This window comes from Tasmannia lanceolata, unplaced genomic scaffold (assembly GCF_043159265.1).
Source record: "Tasmannia lanceolata isolate RefF3 unplaced genomic scaffold, GAP_Taslan_0.1 ptg000020l, whole genome shotgun sequence".
Classification (NCBI taxonomy): Eukaryota; Viridiplantae; Streptophyta; class Magnoliopsida; order Canellales; family Winteraceae; genus Tasmannia; species Tasmannia lanceolata.
The window spans coordinates 9,319,260-9,337,646 of NW_027518697.1; the positions used below are offsets into that span (position 1 = coordinate 9,319,260).

General features: G+C 38.0%; 2 protein-coding genes and 2 long non-coding RNA genes across 7 annotated transcripts; 2 read left to right on the forward strand and 2 right to left on the reverse strand.

Moving 5' to 3' along the window:
* The first annotated feature begins 106 nt into the window (after positions 1–106).
* LOC143855177 (kinesin-like protein NACK1) lies at positions 107–13,916 on the forward strand. Of its 3 annotated transcripts, none has more exons than XM_077365397.1 (15): positions 107–1,669; positions 2,692–3,005; positions 3,143–3,232; positions 3,336–3,436; positions 3,590–3,703; positions 3,786–3,867; positions 4,462–4,529; positions 4,624–4,683; positions 4,776–4,900; positions 10,939–11,137; positions 11,270–11,407; positions 11,529–11,621; positions 11,716–12,645; positions 12,915–13,240; positions 13,354–13,916. In XM_077365397.1, the coding sequence occupies exons 2-15, from the start codon at positions 2,765–2,767 to the stop codon at positions 13,679–13,681; spliced, it is 2,895 nt and encodes a 964-aa protein (XP_077221512.1). In that variant the 5' UTR covers positions 107–1,669; positions 2,692–2,764; the 3' UTR covers positions 13,682–13,916. The 3 variants fall into 3 exon arrangements, with proteins under 3 accessions (XP_077221512.1, XP_077221511.1, XP_077221513.1); XM_077365396.1 differs by having other exon boundaries at positions 108–1,669; positions 2,655–3,005; XM_077365398.1 differs by having other exon boundaries at positions 108–1,669; positions 2,785–3,005.
* On the reverse strand, positions 5,235–15,565 carry LOC143855180 (uncharacterized). Of its 2 annotated transcripts, none has more exons than XR_013237717.1 (2): positions 15,201–15,565; positions 5,235–6,426 (listed from the first exon to the last, which is right to left on the reverse strand). It is a non-coding gene; the product is annotated as an uncharacterized LOC143855180 (long non-coding RNA). The 2 variants fall into 2 exon arrangements; XR_013237716.1 differs by having other exon boundaries at positions 5,235–6,483.
* Positions 11,738–14,254, reverse strand: LOC143855181 (uncharacterized). The gene is made up of 2 exons (XR_013237718.1): positions 14,136–14,254; positions 11,738–14,029 (listed from the first exon to the last, which is right to left on the reverse strand). It is a non-coding gene; the product is annotated as an uncharacterized LOC143855181 (long non-coding RNA).
* A 1,044-nt stretch (positions 15,566–16,609) lies between the features above and the next one.
* LOC143855179 (kinesin-like protein NACK1) lies at positions 16,610–18,195 on the forward strand. Its single transcript, XM_077365401.1, has 3 exons — positions 16,610–16,990; positions 17,259–17,584; positions 17,701–18,195. Exons 1-3 carry the CDS (start codon positions 16,610–16,612, stop codon positions 18,026–18,028), a joined length of 1,035 nt encoding a protein of 344 aa, XP_077221516.1. The 3' UTR covers positions 18,029–18,195.
* The last annotated feature ends 192 nt before the right edge of the window (positions 18,196–18,387 follow it).

Consider the following 18,387-nt stretch of genomic DNA (forward strand, 5'->3'; position numbering starts at 1 on the left):
AACCTTTTATTAGTGTTATTTTCATTGGGGTGTTTCTATTTTTTTTTCTTCTTTTTTGTACTTTTGTCCAGTGATTCATCAATATCTTCATATGCAAGGAAGGCGTTGTGAATGCCTTCACCCTTATATTTTAACCGTGTTACGTCTACAAATTAGGGGTGCAACTCGGGTTGATTTTGGAATTTGGGTTGGCCTTTTACCATAAAATGGGATCTAGTTCGGGTTGATTCCAATTCATATTTAAGCAAATAGCTCAACCCAATCTGACCCAAGTTCGCCCCTGTATGAAATATAAGCAGGCATTGGGTTGAGCTTTTTCCATAAAATGTGGTCGGGTTCCGTTTGATTCCAATTCATTTTTTAGCAAAAAAATTCAACCCAATCTGACCCAAGTTCGCCCTATATGAAATATATGCAGGAATTGGAATGGAAAATGAACATGTGAAGTGTCTAGTTAGTAATTCAAATCTGTGAAATGGAAGGAAGAGAGAAGAGTTTGTGAAGGAAAATGGCTCTCCTGCTATGGTTTTTTCACTTTCACTTCTCAGCATATCTGAAGCAGGGACGGTGTGTTTTCTCAAATAATTACAAATGGGTTGCTGCTTAAAACTATTGTGCTGGATAGTTTTTAATCTGTGTGCCTAGGGGCTCTATTAGATTTCGAGAACCGATTTTAATTATTGAACTCAAAATTAAGGATAGCTATTTCATTGTAACTGCAAAAATAGTTAGACCACTTTAGAAACCATTTTATCTGCTTTCATGATTTTTAAGCTTTCAAACATTTAAGCCAAACCATTTTCATTTTTCTTTGAATGAGATATTTTTCTAAGTTCTAGAGAGATGGATAATTGGCATCCCATGGAGCGGTTCAACCCTAATTAATGAGTTTCAATGGCAACTAGCAACACCCATGTCCCTAAAACGCTCATTCTTTTTGTTTGAGAGGTGAAGATAATCCATTTGCATCAAGGCCCATTATATTGGTTGTCTAGCGATGGGCCCATCAAATCAATGGCCATGATCACTACATAGGGTTCAGATCCAAAATGGGGCCACCAACTCTCTAGTAGGTCTGCATTTCCAAGTAGTGATATTAACATTACCTAATTAAAAGTAAAAGACGAAGGGTTTAAGAGTTAAATCCATAATTTGGGATGCCTTACTGAGGCTTGTTTACCATACGATTGCAATTTGAGATTTATTTTATCCTTAAACAGACTTTATTATCCTCTGTTCAGGTTGATCTCTATCCTCGGATAAAATAATTTTCAAACCGTAGGCCCGAATCCGAGAAATGAGCGTGAAATTGACGTTACCCGATACGTTTCTATCTGAAACCAACGAGATATCGCGCATTAAATCAAAACCCCCTCTGAAAGACCAAAGAAAAGTAGCCGTTGCAAATTCAAACGAATAGTTCCCGTTGCTTTTTGCCCCCTTTCTTTTCGTTTGTTTTCTCTCATAAAAAAACACCCTGTAATTCAGCTTATTTCTGTAACGCTCCTCTCACTTTCTCTGCCATTTCTTCATTTCATTTCTCTCCCAACATCTGAAATATCACCTACATTTCAATAAACACGAATCTTACTGGTTTTTCTTGCTGATCTAGAAGATATACCCGGTGCAAGAATCGCGGTTCGAGCCGAGGCTTATCTTCAAAAATTCTGTTAGTATATCTCTCATCTTTCTTGTTTTTCTTGCTTAAAAAATGGACCCACGAAACTTAAAATGGAAACCCCATGGATTTTTGTACGGTTCTGAGGTTTTAGATCTGAAATAGAAAGAGGAAACCCTAGAATTAAAAAGAAAGTGAAAATGTAGTTTGTTATTTGGGTTTGTTAATTTTTTAGTCTATTATCAGTAAAGAAAAGATTAAAGAAATGCTCAAAATGTGAACAGATAAAAAAAAGAATTCAAAGAAAATTCAAAATCTAAATCAGATTGGGAATTTTGGTTTTTTTTTCTTTAAATGGGTGCTGTTTGGATCTCTACTATTTCTTTAGTTACTTCTATTTCGCTTCCGATTGAATGAAGATTTTCACCATTATACATTTATTCAAATAGAGAAATCTGCAACTTCTCATGGAGATCTGTTCATGTAATTGTGTTTGAAATGAAATAGATGAACCCCTAACTCTTTTTCATTAAGGTTTCGTTTCTTTCAACATAAAATGGTCATAAAAAATTGTTTTTACACCCATTTTACACTAAAAATGAGCATACAATTTCTTTTACTTCCATTTTCAATCAAAAGAAACGGAACCTGAGGGGTAGGGATTGCCTGAGTTTTCTGAAAAGAATAAAATGGGGTTTTTTTTGTGCTTTGATTTTCTTTTCTAAATTTCTCCCTCCTGAAATTCATTTTCGAAAATTTTCATTTTAATTTAATTCTATCTATTTTCTTTTCGTGATGTTTTATTGCGAGATTTCTCAGTGGCACACAGTTCTCTTCTTAGTTTCAATTTCTGAGAAACAGGGGGTTTATAAAAACATTCAGTTTTAATTTAATCTTCCATGTTTATTTTGTTCAACATCTTTCTACACACAATATCCCTTTTCTGCTATATTTAACCCTAGTCCTGTTCTTACAGAGATACCCCATGACTAGTAGCAGTTAATAAATAATCCTATTTCTTTTATTTCTGTAACAGATTTTGTTCTCCTACTAACAATTTTTGGAGACTCCAGCCTGTGGATTTTACTTGATCTTTAGATTGCAAGTAAACTGTTTAAGAAAGCCCTTGTATATACGCTTACGAAAATGACGGTTAGGACTCCCAGTACTACTCCAGCTTCAAAGATGGATAGGACACCTCTATCAACCCCAGGAGGGCCCAAAGTTAGGGAGGAAAAGATTTTTGTCACGGTACGTGTGAGGCCGCTGAGCAAAAGAGAACAGGCCCTCAAAGACCAAGTAGCATGGGAATGTGTTGATGATCAGACTATCCTGTTCAAGACTTCTTCACAGGAGCGTTCAAGTTTACCGGTTTCCTACACTTTTGGTAATAAATTCAACATCCCCTTCTAGATTTACGCTGTGTTAGAGATTTGGGTTTTTTTTTTTTAATATCCATTGAATCAAGTACCCATTAGATAGAAGTAGAGAATTTATGGATACAAAATGATGATTTTCTGTCAGATAAAGTGTTTGGACCTGCTTGTTTAACCGAAATGGTTTATGAAGAAGGAGCAAAGGATGTTGCGCTGTCTGCATTAACAGGAATTAATGGTAATATAAAGAGGGATTCTGTTTTTTTTAAAAAAAATAAAATTTAATAAGTGGTTTAATGTTGGAGTCTCATGGGTTTTTTTAAATCTTTCATCCTTTTCAGCTACAATATTCGCCTATGGACAAACTAGCAGTGGAAAGACATACACAATGAGAGGAATCACTGAATGCTCTGTAAATGATATATATCGGCATATATGCAATGTAAGTTTGAGTTAAACTTCTCATTGTTGTTCTTACATGATTTAGTTGATAAACGGAGTTGGATTGATAATAATTCACCATGGGATATTGATGTTCTCAGACAAAGTGACCCTTTCTTTCTCTGATTTTTATATTCTCTTGATATGTTCTCAGACTCCAGAAAGGGATTTTACTATAAAAATTTCTGCCTTGGAAATTTATAATGAGATAGTCAGGGACCTGTTAAATCCAGATTCGGGTCCGCTTCGGCTTTTGGATGACCCAGAGGTACTATATATGGAAAAACCATAAATGTGAATTTTTCATCTTTTTTTTCCTATACTGATTTTATGTATTTATTTGCATGTAGAAAGGAACTGTTGTTGAGAGGCTGATAGAAGAAACAGTAAAGGGTAGTCAGCATCTAAGCCACTTGATCAGTATTTGTGAAGGTATACAAATTAAACTTTAACATTACTTAGGAATACTGATATTTAGGGCATATGTGGCCAGCATGAAATTTTTTCAGGGAATATTAGCTTGCCAAGTGGTAAGACAGGGGTATAAAGAGTGGAGAGGGAGAGAAATGAGAGGGCAGGAATGAGGAAGTGGTGGAAAGTGGCTGAAAAATAGGAAAAATAAAAATCTATTTCGAGTATAGTTTTTCTTTTCCCTGTATAAAGAGTGGAGAGGGAGAGAATTGAGAGGGCAGGAATGAGGAAGTGGTGGAAAGTGGCTGAAAAATAGGAAAAATAAAAATCTATTTTGAGTATAGTTTTTCTTTTCTCTGTTTTTTCAGCTAATTCTCACTCTCTCCTTCTCATGCCCTCTCAATTCTCTCCCACTCCCACCCTCCTTGGCCCTCTCTCATCACTAGATAAACTAACATTCCATGGAAAAAAATTTCATGGCTGTCAAACATGGCCTTAATCTCTCAATATGTTATGTTTGTAATGCATATATCTATATGGGATTTTATGAATTAAATAACTGTTGCATAAGAATTCCATAATGCTGCCCTCTATACTAACTAAGATGTTTTGCAGCTCAAAGGCAGGTTGGTGAAACTTCCCTAAATGATACAAGTTCAAGATCACATCAAATAATGAGGCTGGTGAGTTTAATGACTAATACCCTCTTTCAGAGTGCTCATATAAAGGAATTTTTAGCATATGACTTCATCTAATTTTTTTTTACTGTTAATCCAGACCATAGAGAGCAGCCTCCGTGAAAATACAGGATGTGTAAAATCTTTTGTGGCCAGTCTGGTAATTTCATTTCTATCATCCATTTCCTACTACGAATTTTATGATGAGTTTTAGCTTGGGGATTTTAATTGCTTTTATCTGCTTTCTTGCAGAATTTTGTGGACCTTGCAGGAAGTGAAAGAGCTTCTCAGACACATGCAGATGGTGCTAGACTAAAGGAAGGATGCCATATTAACCGTAGCCTTCTTACTCTCACAACTGTAATAAGAAAGCTCAGGTCAGCGACTTTATTAGAGGGAATATTATTACTAAGAGCTAAATGACTAGGAAGATGGCATGATTTTAGAGGATGACATCACCATTAATAGGTCCAAATATGTCACACTATAAATATCAAGAATGCTGAAAAATAATAGATATTTCCTATTGAATCATTGGCTTATGAGTTGACTATTTACTATTTATTGCGTGCTCTGATGTTAAAACTTGACAATTCTTTTACCTTTGGCATAACAATTCAGATTCCATTTATCTGACTATGATATTTCTGATGTAGTTGATTTTCATTAACAGCTTACCATTATGTAAGACAAAATTATTAGGAAGCAGCATTTGTGGCTGTATTCTTTCTTTTAGCTCAAGAAATGCCCAGGTTTTACAACATATAGCTCTAATGCCTAGGTTTACAACATATAGCTCCATCATTATATTTCTCGACCAGTTGCGTGGTAGGCTTTACAGGCTTATCCTTGATTCAGGATGCTGTAAGAACATTATCTCGCAAGAGGCAGCACAGAAATTGGGGTTGAAAACAGTCCCACGCCCTCAACCCTATAGTTTGGCCTGGTTTGAGTAATGTGAATAAGTGATGAAGCAGAGCCTTGTGAACTTGTTGGTTGGAACTCATTGTTGGGATAATGTTTGGTGTGATATTATTGTTCCAATGGAATGCCAATCATGTTCTACTTGGGAGGCCGTGGTTTGAGTAATAGGCATGCGTTGCATGACAGGAGGAAGAACACTTAAAAATTCATGGCTCACTTTATACCTTGCAGAACTGCGCAACTAAGGTTGCAGATTTGTACTTCAAAGGAGATAGTTCGATACCATGGCACTCTGATAGCATCATTAGGCAGGGATATAAAATTCATAAGACACTTTTGGATGAGTAATGTGAATAAGTGACGAAGCAGAGCCTTGTGAACTTGTTGGTTGGAACTCATTGTTGGGATAATGTTTGGTGTGATATTATTGTTCCAATGGAATGCCAATCATGTTCTACTTGGGAGGCCGTGGTTTGAGTAATAGGCATGCGTTGCATGACAGGAGGAAGAACACTTAAAAATTCATGGCTCACTTTATACCTTGCAGAACTGCGCAACTAAGGTTGCAGATTTGTACTTCAAAGGAGATAGTTCGATACCATGGCACTCTGATAGCATCATTAGGCAGGGGTATAAAATTCATAAGACACTTTTGGATGAGTTTGTGAAAAAAATTAAGAACTGAACTTAAATGTCAGCAGTCCCTACCATTATTAGATAGATGGCTACACTTAAGTTATTAATAGAGGAGCCTGGGAATCTTATTGAGGACTAAGGTAAAATTAGTTGGCAACTGGGACCTTGTTCTTCCAAAGATCGTGTTTGCCTTCAACAAATTAAAGAACAGAACCCCACAGGTTTTCACACCTTCCAATTGGTGTTGGGGAGAAATCCACATTCATACTACTACCTCCGTCTATGATCAACTTAGAAACCTTCTCTCTGCTCTTTTCATCATGGCTTTAAATTTCCACTGAAACTGACATGAAACAACCGAAATGTTTCCATTTCAATCCCCACCGAAACAATACCAAAACTGAAATGCATATCAAAAATCAAAATCGTAAGTACATTAGTGGTATAGTATATCAGTATGTGTTACATAATTTTATTTATAAGAATTGCGTGTCATACATGGCTCATGGCTGTATACATATTCATATGAATTAAATGTGAAATATGGTATATATTGAATTATGACATGTGCGACAATGCGTGTTACTGGGTGTTTGATGTCATCGAACCATCATGAATGGCTTTGTTGCTTATGTGAAGATTTCAATGTGTGCAATTGTCTTTATTCTAGCACTTCTTGAAGTTTTATCTTAGACTTTATATGATTTCCAGCAAAATTTCCAACCAAAACCGAAACGTTTCCATTTCCGTAGTGACCGAACCCAAAATTTAAAACCTTGCTCTTGGCAAGTATGTGAAAGATCATTGCCGACAACCGATTGTCTTTTTCTTCCACTTTAGGTGCTGATAAGATACATCTTACAAGGCTTAAGAAATGACATGTCAATTTCTTCCTCAAAGTCTTAAAGTGGTCCATCCATTGGTTCAACTTCAACAAGTAGACTGATCTACATTCATATGTAAATTTGTCTTTGGACATTGTCCCTAGGAAGGTTCACCAGCCATAGTCTTACCTTTAAAATCAACCGCATTAGAAGGGGCTGGTTCGTAAGACAACCTCACTTAATTGCCTTTCCGGACGGCTGGTTCATGCATTGGTATACAGTCACATGCCTAGTAAAAGGTTGCTTTAAATCTCGCTCTATATCCAATGCTAGTTGAAAGGCTTGATCTGCACTACAGAGCTAATTGGATCTTTATCAATTTCACATCTCACATTCAATTCTTCAAACTTGTTTATGTACTCAGAAGAGTGACTAGGGATCATACATCCAATCATAGTAGTTGGCTGAAAATTATTTCTCCCTTAGCCTTACTTTCATCTCTTCCCGACTAGTTTGGTGGCTGTCCCGAATGATGAGTTTGGTTCTAAACTCCTATCCACCAAATCTAAGCTTGGCTGATCAACTTTATTTTATCGAATATGATCCGTCGGTCTTTCAACATAGCATACCATTTGAAATAATGCCAAATGGAAGCAAGCGAAGCCAATCAGCAAATATCTGATGATTGATTTTTCCTTCAATATCAGGTATTCTACTTGGAGTTTTTGAATAATATTATCCCTGTAATCTCTGCTGTCATCATCTCTTCCTTCAGTCAGTACTTCATGTGTCACCTCACAAAAATATTATCCTTGTTTCTAGCATGAAGTTGTAGGTGTCTCCCTCACAAATGGAGCATGTGACTCCATTGTAGGATGTTAGTTATCACCTAGTTTTGTTTGTTGAACTCTTGAAGAGAGACTATCTTCGTCATTTGTATCATCCAAGAAACATCTCTTTGCTCACCAGGTGTTATGTTTCTAGCTAGATGTTGGAAGCACTCCTTTCTACATTATAAGTCGATTTTACAGCTGTTCAATTTGTTGTCATCATCTCGTTGTCAATCTAATATACCTTCCCCTATCAGCTTGTCCACTTTGAGTAGCCATTGAAAAACAGTAGCTTTAACACCAAAGTTAGTGTGTAGGACAAGTAACAGAAGTTAAAATCAGAATCGAGAATTAGAAAATTACAGCTAAGTGGTTTGTTGTTCACAATGGTGATGTATATACCTTCCCCTATCAGCTTGTCCACTTTGAGTAGCCATTGAAAAACAGTAGCTTTAACACCAAAGTTAGTGTGTAGGACAAGTAACAGAAGTTAAAATCAGCTTGTCCACTTTGAGTAGCCATTGAAAAACAGTAGCTTTAACACCAAAGTTAGTGTGTAGGACAAGTAACAGAAGTTAAAATCAGAATCGAGAATTAGAAAATTACAGCTAAGTGGTTTGTTGTTCGCAATGGTGATGCACTTGTAGGAAATAAAGTTAATCAATCAGATTTACGAAATTTTGATTTGGAATAAGCTTGTTCCACTTTGAGTAGCCATTGAAAAACATTAGCTCTGAGACCAAAGTTAGTATAGGACAAGTAACAGAAGTTAAAATATAAATCTAGAACTAGTTAGTGTGTAGGAAAAACCTTCCCCTATCAGCTTGTCCACTTTGAGTAGCCATTGAAAAACAGTAGCTTTAACACCAAAGTTAGTGTGTAGGACAAGTAACAGAAGTTAAAATCAGCTTGTCCACTTTGAGTAGCCATTGAAAAACAGTAGCTTTAACACCAAAGTTAGTGTGTAGGACAAGTAACAGAAGTTAAAATCAGAATCGAGAATTAGAAAATTACAGCTAAGTGGTTTGTTGTTCGCAATGGTGATGCACTTGTAGGAAATAAAGTTAATCAATCAGATTTACGAAATTTTGATTTGGAATAAGCTTGTTCCACTTTGAGTAGCAATTGAAAAACATTAGCTCTGAGACCAAAGTTAGTATAGGACAAGTAACAGAAGTTAAAATATAAATCTAGAACTAGAAAATTACAGCCAAGTGTTTGTTCACAATGGTGATGCACTTGTAGGAAATAAAGTTAATCAATCAGATTTACGAAATTTTGATTTGGAATAAGCTTGTTCCACTTTGAGTAGCCATTGAAAAACATTAGCTCTGAGACCAAAGTTAGTATAGGACAAGTAGCAGAAGTTAAAATATAAAGCTAGAACTAGAAAATTACAGCCAAGTGTTTGTTCACAATGGTGATGCACTTGAAGGAAATAAAGTTAATCAATCAGATTTACGAAAATTGGATCTGGAATCTTTTGAAGGCTGACAATAAATATAGATGTAGGTTTCAGCAATTACAGAACTAAACATAGATCTGAATCTCAACAACCAAGATCTGAAAACAGATCTGAAAATTTCAGTGACTATCGATCCTAATTACAGCAATTTAAGATCTACAAATTTCACCAACTATAGATCTGCATTTCAGCAACTGGGATCTTCTGTTCACTAGACTAGAATTCAACACAGACAGATCTAAAGTGGATCTGATCTTTAAAGAGCAGGGCAGATCTGAATTTCAGACTAAATAGGACAACCGAGACAATTACAAGTATACCAACAACCAAGATCTGAAAACAGATCTGAAAATTTCAGTGACTATCGATCCTAATTACAGCAATTTAAGATCTACAAATTTCACCAACTATAGATCTGCATTTCAGCAACTGGGATCTTCTGTTCACTAGACTAGAATTCAACACAGACAGATCTAAAGTGGATCTGATCTTTAAAGAGCAGGGCAGATCTGAATTTCAGACTAAATAGGACAACCGAGACAATTACAAGTATACCAACTAAACAAAAGCTAGCTAGGAAAGCTTGTTCTAAGTTCTAACACAGCTAATAGGTTGTTACATTTTGTGAATCATAGAGAACCACATGAGAGTATTAATCTGACCTTTCTTTATCATTCTTTTGTAGACTTTAAGAGGTTGATTTGCTTGATTCCCATCACAGATGCAGTGCACCATGTGTAAGACAAGAATGAGGAAATTGAGTGGATTGCTGAGTAAGAGCATCCGAAGGCTGAGAGACGATCTCAATGGAACCGGGATCGACAACAAACAGATGGATGTGTGCATGTTGTGCCGTGAACATCACACATGTGTAGGCATGAAGAATGAGGCGTGGATTTCCATGACATCAACATGATGTCATGTTGACTATGCATAAGCATGATGTCATGGTGACATGGGCATTCAAGTTGTTTGGTTGGATATTCTACAACCAGGAATCTATCTTAGTTTCTTTAAAAAAAAGAATTCTAGTTTGATTAAGATTTGGAATTCAAGTATGTTTAAGGTATTGGGCCAATACCTTAAACATACTTGAATACCTATATATATATATATATATATATATATATATATATATATATATATATATATATCCACCCCAGAAGGGAGGTACCTTTTGACTTGCATGAAAATTTGGAATTGGAGTTGGAGCTTAGGAGAATTCTAGGAGCTTGTCTTCTCCTTTCTTTTACCAAGACTTGATTACTAAAAGTAGTAGATTCTTAATTACTAAAAATAGTAAGTTGGTATAAGTCTATATTTACTAAAAATAGTAAGTTCATACTAAAATAAGTTATATGAACTGAAATTGATTCTCAACCCCTTCAGAATCTTTTGTTTTCGAATTTGGGAATTGGCGATACATGAATAATTATCCAACATCACTTCCACCGTGCTCAAACACACATTAAATATTTATAGGAAAAGTATAGATAAATAATTGGAGATACATGAATAATTATCCAAGGTCACTTCCACTGTACTGAAACACAGATTAAATATTTATAGGAAAAGTATAGATCATTATGAAAACTTCAAAATAAAGTCATATTAATGTACTAATCTGGTTTTATATAACTGGTAACTGTATTTGATACTTGGTGGGTGCATTTGGACGGTCCTTTAATGAGTCAATAATCCTTTGATTTTGATAATGGGCTTTCTTCTACTTGCAGTGGCGGAAAGAGAAGTGGTCATATACCATACCGGGACTCAAAGCTCACACGTATATTGCAGCTTTCACTTGGTGGAAATGCTCGGACTGCGATTATATGTACCTTGAGTCCGGCGTTAACCCATGTTGAACAGTCACGAAACACTCTCTCCTTTGCTACCAATGCCAAGGAAGTCACTAACACGGCCCAAGTAAACATGGTACTACTTTTTATCTCTTTGGGTCACTTCTAATTGGTTTTCACTCTCTGGTTTGTTTGAATATCTGAAACTGTTGTCTTTCCAGAACGGTTTCCCCAATACCATCTTATCTGACCTTTGTTTTTCAATCAGGTTATTTCAGAGAAGCAATTAGTGAAGCACTTGCAAAAGGAGGTAGCTCGACTTGAAGCGCTCTGTGCCCCGGAAACATCTGCGGCATCTTCAGACTCAGAAGCTATATTGATGGAGAAAGAGTTGAAAATTCAGAAGGTATATATACTATATACTACATTATTATGTAGATATCAGGATTGGAGATTTCTTGAAATGGGTCGAGAGATTAGGAAAATTGTACCCATGACTGTTATCTTTTCTGCTATCCAATGTTCAGATGGAAATGGAAATGGAGGAACTAAGGCGACAGAGAGATATTGCGCAGTCCCAGCTAGATGAATTGCGTAGCAAAGTGCAAGGGGAACAGCCAGTATGAGTCATCTCTCTCTTCCCCCTTCTTTTTTAGTTCCATTTTCCTGTGATCTGCTCTCTGTTTTTTAATTTTTATTTTATGTCTATTTCAGGGGTCTAAACCATTAGGTGGAGTGGCTAAATGTCTTTCATTTTCCGGACTTTCTTCTCCAAACAATGATGTGAAGGGGCTCGTTCGGGGCGAAAGAACGAGAAATACAATGGGGAGGCAGACCATGCGGCAATCTTCCACAGCTCCGTTCGTGCTTAGGCATGAAATTCGTAAACTTGAACAGCTACAAGAACAACTTGGAGAGGAAGCGAACCGAGCTTTAGAAGTGCTTCAGAAAGAGGTTGCCTGCCACAGGCTAGGTAACCAAGATGCAGCTGAGACTATTGCCAAGCTCCAAGCAGAAATAAGGGAAATGCGTACTGTTAGACCTACAACAAAGGAGGTAAATGTTGGAGATGTGGCTGCGGACCAGAGTGTTAGTGCAAGCCTCAAAGAAGATATCACTAGACTTCATTCACAAGGAAATACCATTGCTAATCTTGAGGAGCAACTGGAAAATGTCCAAAAGTCTTTAGATAAGCTGGTGCTGTCACTTCCGAATCAGCCTAATGAGGCGAGTTCTAAATCCAAGTCCCAATCAAAGAAGAAAATGCTTCCATTGACCTTGAGTAACAATTCCAACAGACATATTATAAGATCTCCATGCTCACCTTTGTCGTCAACAAGGCAAGTGTTGGAGTCTGAAACTGAGAATAAGGTTCCAGAGAGTGATGAAGTTGTGGGCCTCGGTGGTGAGGGTTTGATAGGTTCCGAGAAAGCTACTCCAACCAAGAGTGAAGATGGTGGAGATATCTCATCAAGGGAGGGCACACCATGCTACAGGCGCTCAAGTTCAGTTAACATGCGGAAAATGCAGAAAATGTTCCAAACTGCAGCTGAGGAGAATGTTAGGAGCATTAGGGCATACGTCACCGAACTGAAGGAGCGTGTTGCTAAGCTTCAATACCAAAAGCAGCTGCTTGTTTGCCAGGTTAGTTAACAAACTATATGGGAAAAGTGTTTCTGGTCCATTATCTGGTCAGTCGACCAAAAATAGATTGGGCCCACATTGTTTGGGTGATGCAAACCATTCATCTGTTGGGGCCCTGACATAGATTAGGGTGTGCCCAAAAAATCAATCTCCATAGGATCATCGTAACCCTTCAAATTGTGGAAGTTCAAATGGAAGGGTTTAATACTATGTTAAAGTGTTGTTATCAAGTCCTTAATTTTCCATTTCTAATGTGTTTGTGTTGTTAGGTGCTGGAACTAGAAGCAAATGAGACCGAGGGATATGATCCGGCAGAGACCGATGAGAATGCATCTGAATTTCAGAGATCCCCTGCTTCATGGCACTCCATGTTCCTAGAACAAAGGCAGCAGATCATTCAGTTATGGGACATATGCCATGTGTCTATCATCCATCGAACGCAGTTCTATATGTTGTTCAAAGGCGATCCAGCTGATCAAATATATGTGGAGGTAGAGCTGCGGAGATTGACTTGGTTGCAACAACACTTGGAGGAACTTGGTAATGCCAGCCCAGCACATGTTGGAGGAGAACCCGCAATCTCTATATCCTCTAGGTACTAAAGTGATATCCTTGTATTTTTATTATTCACAGAGGAACTAAAGTGATATGCAATCCAATCTAAACAAATTTTCTATCTGTTTGTTTGTCTGTTTTTTTTTGGTGCAGTATGAAAGCATTGAAGAATGAGAGGGACTTCCTTGCAAAGAGGTTGAACTCAAGACTGACTCCAGAGGAGAGACAATTTTTGTACATAAAATGGGAAGTGCCACTCGATGGAAAGCATAGGAGGCTGCAGTTAGTCAACAAGCTATGGACAGATCCGCATGACTCTAACCATGTACAGGAAAGTGCGGAAATAGTGGCCAAGCTCGTCGGGTTTTGTGAAGGTGGTAACGTTTCGAAGGAGATGTTTGAGCTCAACTTTGTCCTTCCAGCAGATAAGAAGCCATGGCTTTTGGCATGGACTCCAATATCAAATCTTTTAAACCTTTAAGAGCCTTATCTTTTAAATCTGTACACACCCATTGCACACTCCATATCAATGGTGTGGATGTGTGATTGCACTGCGGTTCGTTGTACATAGGTAAGTAATTTTTTTGGGGGACGGGGTTCTATTGGGTATTTTTCGGCCATTGTTGTGGCCTAGTATTAAAATTTCCTAGGAATTTGAACTGTCTGCATGAGATGGAATTCGATAAATAATTCAATTTGTTCTCTCTTTCATTCCATATTAAGGAGGATGCCTTCTTCCTAGATGTTTTTTGGTTCTGTGGCTTTCAATTTTCAAGATAAAATTTGCACAACTTTTCTTCGCGCCATTTTCTTCCTGCATCAAAAAACACTGCATCCCCAATTATTAAGATTAGTGTTCAAAACTGTCGTAGATTTCTTTACATGTATATTTCAACTACACTTGAATATCAATGATAGAGACGTTGAATCTGTACCTTTGGTTCTAAAACGTCAGAAAGAAGCCCATTTCTCGGGAGGTTGGTCAAATTTCTTATGGCAATTTCTTGAAAACATTAATGCATGTGTTTGAACCACCTTGTCTCTCCTCCCCCCCCCCCCCCCCCCCCCCAACACACACACACACACACACACACACACACACACACACCTAACTTGGTAATTAATTTATTGTGCAATTTCCTTATTCGAGGTAGAATGAAATATGGATCCTGAAATCATTCATAGTTTATTGGTTTTGTTGAAGTACATACATCAGCATGTTAATGATTCTTCCAATCTTGGAGCAAGAAAAGGTTCCTTGCACTATCATTTGTTGATTCTCGGAAATGGAGTAGCTTTGAGAAGTTTTAAAGAGAAGCCATACCAACCTTTATCATTAATGAACTGTGTAAATTCTTTTGCTTCCATGTCTTTAGGTGGGAATGTTCGAAAGGCTCCGCAAATGTTTTCTAGACACTGGGGTTTAAAGTGATGTTAACAAGAGGAAAAATGATGCCAGATAAAATTAAACAGCCATGTTAGCCATGAGATCGATTGGGCATGGGCCAATCTTAGGGCTTCATAAATTTTCATGTGCTGGGCATGGGCTAAGCAACACCATTAGGGCAAGTCAGGGAGAAGAAGTACGCAGGACAAAAGACATTTATTAGTGTTTCACCATGGGAATTTTCAATGGCCCTGTTTCTTTTGGATTTTTGAGAACCGATTGTGAGTCCAAAACTGATTATGGTACTCAAATTTACATTTAATTTTGAGTCCAACAATCAGCTTTGGGGTGAATTGGTTTGCAAAATCGTGAATTGGTTTGCAAAATCCAATACAAACAGGGCCTAAGGCTGTAAGAACATGAAATTCGATCCATTGAAACATAAACTGCATTTCAGAATTGAAATTAGGCTTCTTTTGGATGAGCTCCTGTCATGGCGAATGCAAGATTGAATGCTTATAGTGGGTGATGAAATCACAATAATAACTAATAATCAAACACCATTTTAACACCCAACAGACCTTATGCAGTAAATAAGCTGAGATTTACATACCAGCAACCATTTACAGGACCCAACAGCTCTGCTACTTCAGAAGGACACAATACTAACTAGATGAAATATAGAAATGATTACAAGTGTATTTCAGTTGGTAAATATTACCCAATATAAAATGAGGCACTAGATGCTCCTAATTTGGCTAGACGACCGCCAAATCATTTGCGCTTGGAATGATAGAAAAAGAGACAGTACCTTATCTTTTATCCCATCCATGAGACTGTCTAGTACTCTAGTCTCCATAGCCTGTAGCAAATCCCTTTAGCCCACAAAATTGTGTTAGAGGAATCTCTTTCTACTTACATCAGCCCATAATACTAACTAGATATATGGTGAAAAGAAAAGGGTACCTTCCAAATGGATTCAACAGTTGGGAAATGGAGTGTTACATGTATCTCCTACCCTCCTTGCACTGGGGTTGTTGACATACCTCTGAAGGCCTGGGTCCTGGAGGTACTTGCAGAGGCAAGGTCTCTGTTGCTGAAACTTGTTACAACACTCTCTACTGGGAGGAGAAGAGGTCATGATGGACCCCGCGCACGGGCTCAGTTCTAAGGGATCACAAGTGACTGATATTGAAAAGGGTGCTTTGCAGAGAAGCAGCACCAGTATAACGGAAGCAACCAAGTATGATACTTTCATCTTCAAACAACCATGGAAGGAGTGGAGGAAGAAGACGGGTATATGTGGTTTGACTTGCTCCCACTTTATAGGGAGAGACCAAAAAGATAAACACTGAAGTTATGGTGCATAATGAACGAAAAGGAGATGGGTACTATGTGGTTTGGCTTGCTACCCACGTCATAGTAAGATACCAATGTGGTTTGGCTTGCTACCCACGTCATAGTAAGAGACCAAAAAAGAAAACAACAAAAGTATGGTGCATATGGAATGAAAAGTCTCCCTTTTGTATACAAGTTTTATCCTGCCGTGTTTGGATGGGAAGGAAAAGATTTGCACGATTTTATTTTATTTTTGGCAAAAACCTTTTCTTTTCGCAATTTAGGGGTGCAACTCGGGTTAGGTCCGGTTGGATTGGGTTGAGGCCAACCCTAGCCCAACACGAGATAGCATTCCCTCAACCCAAAAGAGACCCAACCCGAGCCTCAGGTTGAGGATGGTCAACACTAACCCAGCTCGCCTCTAAATCTCTCAAACCTAACCCAGCCCATCTAACCTGAAATTAGGTCGGGTTGGGTTGGGTTCACCTAGAGCCAAAAAGACTAAATACAAAGGAGGAAAAATACAAAGAAGAGATCACTAGACTTCATTCACAAGGAAATACCATTGCTAATCTTGAGGAGCAACTGGAAAATGTCCAAAAGTCTTTAGATAAACTGGTGCTGTCACTTCCGAATCAGCCTAATGAGGCGATTTCTAAATCCAAGTCCCAATCAAAGAAGAAAATGCTTCCATTGACCTTGAGTAACAATTCCAATAGACATATTATAAGATCTCCATGCTCACCTTTGTCGTCAACAAGGCAAGTGTTGGAGCCTGAAACTGAGAATAAGGTTCCAGAGAGTGATGAAGTTGTGGGCCCCGGTGGTGAGGGTTTGATAGGTTCCGAGAAAGCTACTCCAACCAAGAGTGAAGATGGTGGAGATATCTCATCAAGGGAGGGCACACCATGCTACAGGCGCTCAAGTTCAGTTAACATGCGGAAAATGCAGAAAATGTTCCAAACTGCAGCTGAGGAGAATGTTAGGAGCATTAGGGTATACGTCACCGAACTGAAGGAGCGTGTTGCTAAGCTTCAATACCAAAAGCAGCTGCTTGTTTGCCAGGTTAGTTAATAAACTATATGGGAAAAGTGTTTCTGGTCCATTATCTTGTCAGTCGACCAAAACTAGAGTGGGCCCACATTGTTTGGGTGATGCAAACCATTCATCTGTTGGGGCCCTGACATAGATTAGGGTGTGCGCAAAAAATCATCTCCATAGGATCATCGTAACCCTTCAAATTGTGGAAGTTCAAATGGAAGGGTTTAATACTATGTTAAAGTGTTCTTATCAAGTCCTTAATTTTCCATTTCTAATGTGTTTGTGTCGTTAGATGCTGGAACTAGAAGCAAATGAGACCGAGGGATATGATCCGGCAGAGACCGATGAGAATGCATCTGAATTTCAGAAATCCCCTGCTTCATGGCACTCCATGTTTCTGGAACATAGGCAGCAGATCATTCAGTTATGGGACATATGCCATGTGTCTATCATCCATCGAACGCAGTTCTATATGTTGTTCAAAGGCGATCCAGCTGATCAAATATATGTGGAGGTAGAGCTGCGGAGATTGACTTGGTTGCAACAACACTTGGAGGAACTTGGTAATGCCAGCCCAGCACATGTTGGAGGAGAACCCACAATCTCTATATCCTCTAGGTACTAAAGTGATATCCTTGTATTTTTATTATTCACAGAGGAACTAAAGTGATACTCAATCCAATCTAAACAAATTTTCTATCTATTTGTTTTTTTGTTTTTTTTTTTTGGTGCAGTATGAAAGCATTGAAGAATGAGAGGGACTTCCTTGCAAAGAGGTTGAACTCAAGACTGACTCCAGAGGAGAGACAATTTTTGTACATAAAATGGGAAGTGCCACTCGATGGAAAGCATAGGAGGCTGCAGTTAGTCAACAAGCTATGGACAGATCCGCATGACTCTAACCATGTACAGGAAAGTGCGGAAATAGTGGCCAAGCTCGTCGGGTTTTGTGAAGGTGGTAACGTTTCGAAGGAGATGTTTGAGCTCAACTTTGTCCTTCCAGCAGATAAGAAGCCATGGCTTTTGGCATGGACTCCAATATCAAATCTTTTAAACCTTTAAGAGCCTTATCTTTTAAGTCTGTACACACCCATTGCACACTCCATATCAATGGTGTGGATGTGATTGCACTGCGGTTCGTTGTACATAGGTAAGTAATTTTTTTGAGGGACGGGGTTTTATTGGGTATTTTTCCGTCATTGTTGTGGCCTAGTATTCGTTTAATTCATGATGAATTTTCTTAGGAATTTGAACTGTCTGCATGAGATGGAATTCCAAAAATAATTCAATTTGTTCTCGCTTTCATTCCATATTAAGGATGTCTTCTTCCTAGATGTTTTTTGGTTCTGTGGCTTTCAATTTTCAAGAGAAAATTTGCACAACTTTTCTTCGCGCCATTTTCTTCCTGCTTGAAATTACGA

What these genes read in the sequence shown, in the direction of transcription:
- LOC143855177 (XM_077365397.1), top strand. Translation starts at nt 2,765, where the DNA reads ATGACGGTTAGGACTCCCAGTACTACTCCAGCTTCAAAGATGGATAGG. An exon ending in ACTGTAATAAGAAAGCTCAG is followed by an intron (nt 4,901 to 10,938) that starts GTCAGCGACTTT and finishes TTCTACTTGCAG; the next exon opens with TGGCGGAAAGAGAAGTGGTC. An exon ending in GCAATCTCTATATCCTCTAG is followed by an intron (nt 13,241 to 13,353) that starts GTACTAAAGTGA and finishes TTTTTGGTGCAG; the next exon opens with TATGAAAGCATTGAAGAATG.
- LOC143855179 (XM_077365401.1), top strand. Translation starts at nt 16,610, where the DNA reads ATGCTTCCATTGACCTTGAGTAACAATTCCAATAGACATATTATAAGA. An exon ending in AGCAGCTGCTTGTTTGCCAG is followed by an intron (nt 16,991 to 17,258) that starts GTTAGTTAATAA and finishes TTGTGTCGTTAG; the next exon opens with ATGCTGGAACTAGAAGCAAA. An exon ending in ACAATCTCTATATCCTCTAG is followed by an intron (nt 17,585 to 17,700) that starts GTACTAAAGTGA and finishes TTTTTGGTGCAG; the next exon opens with TATGAAAGCATTGAAGAATG.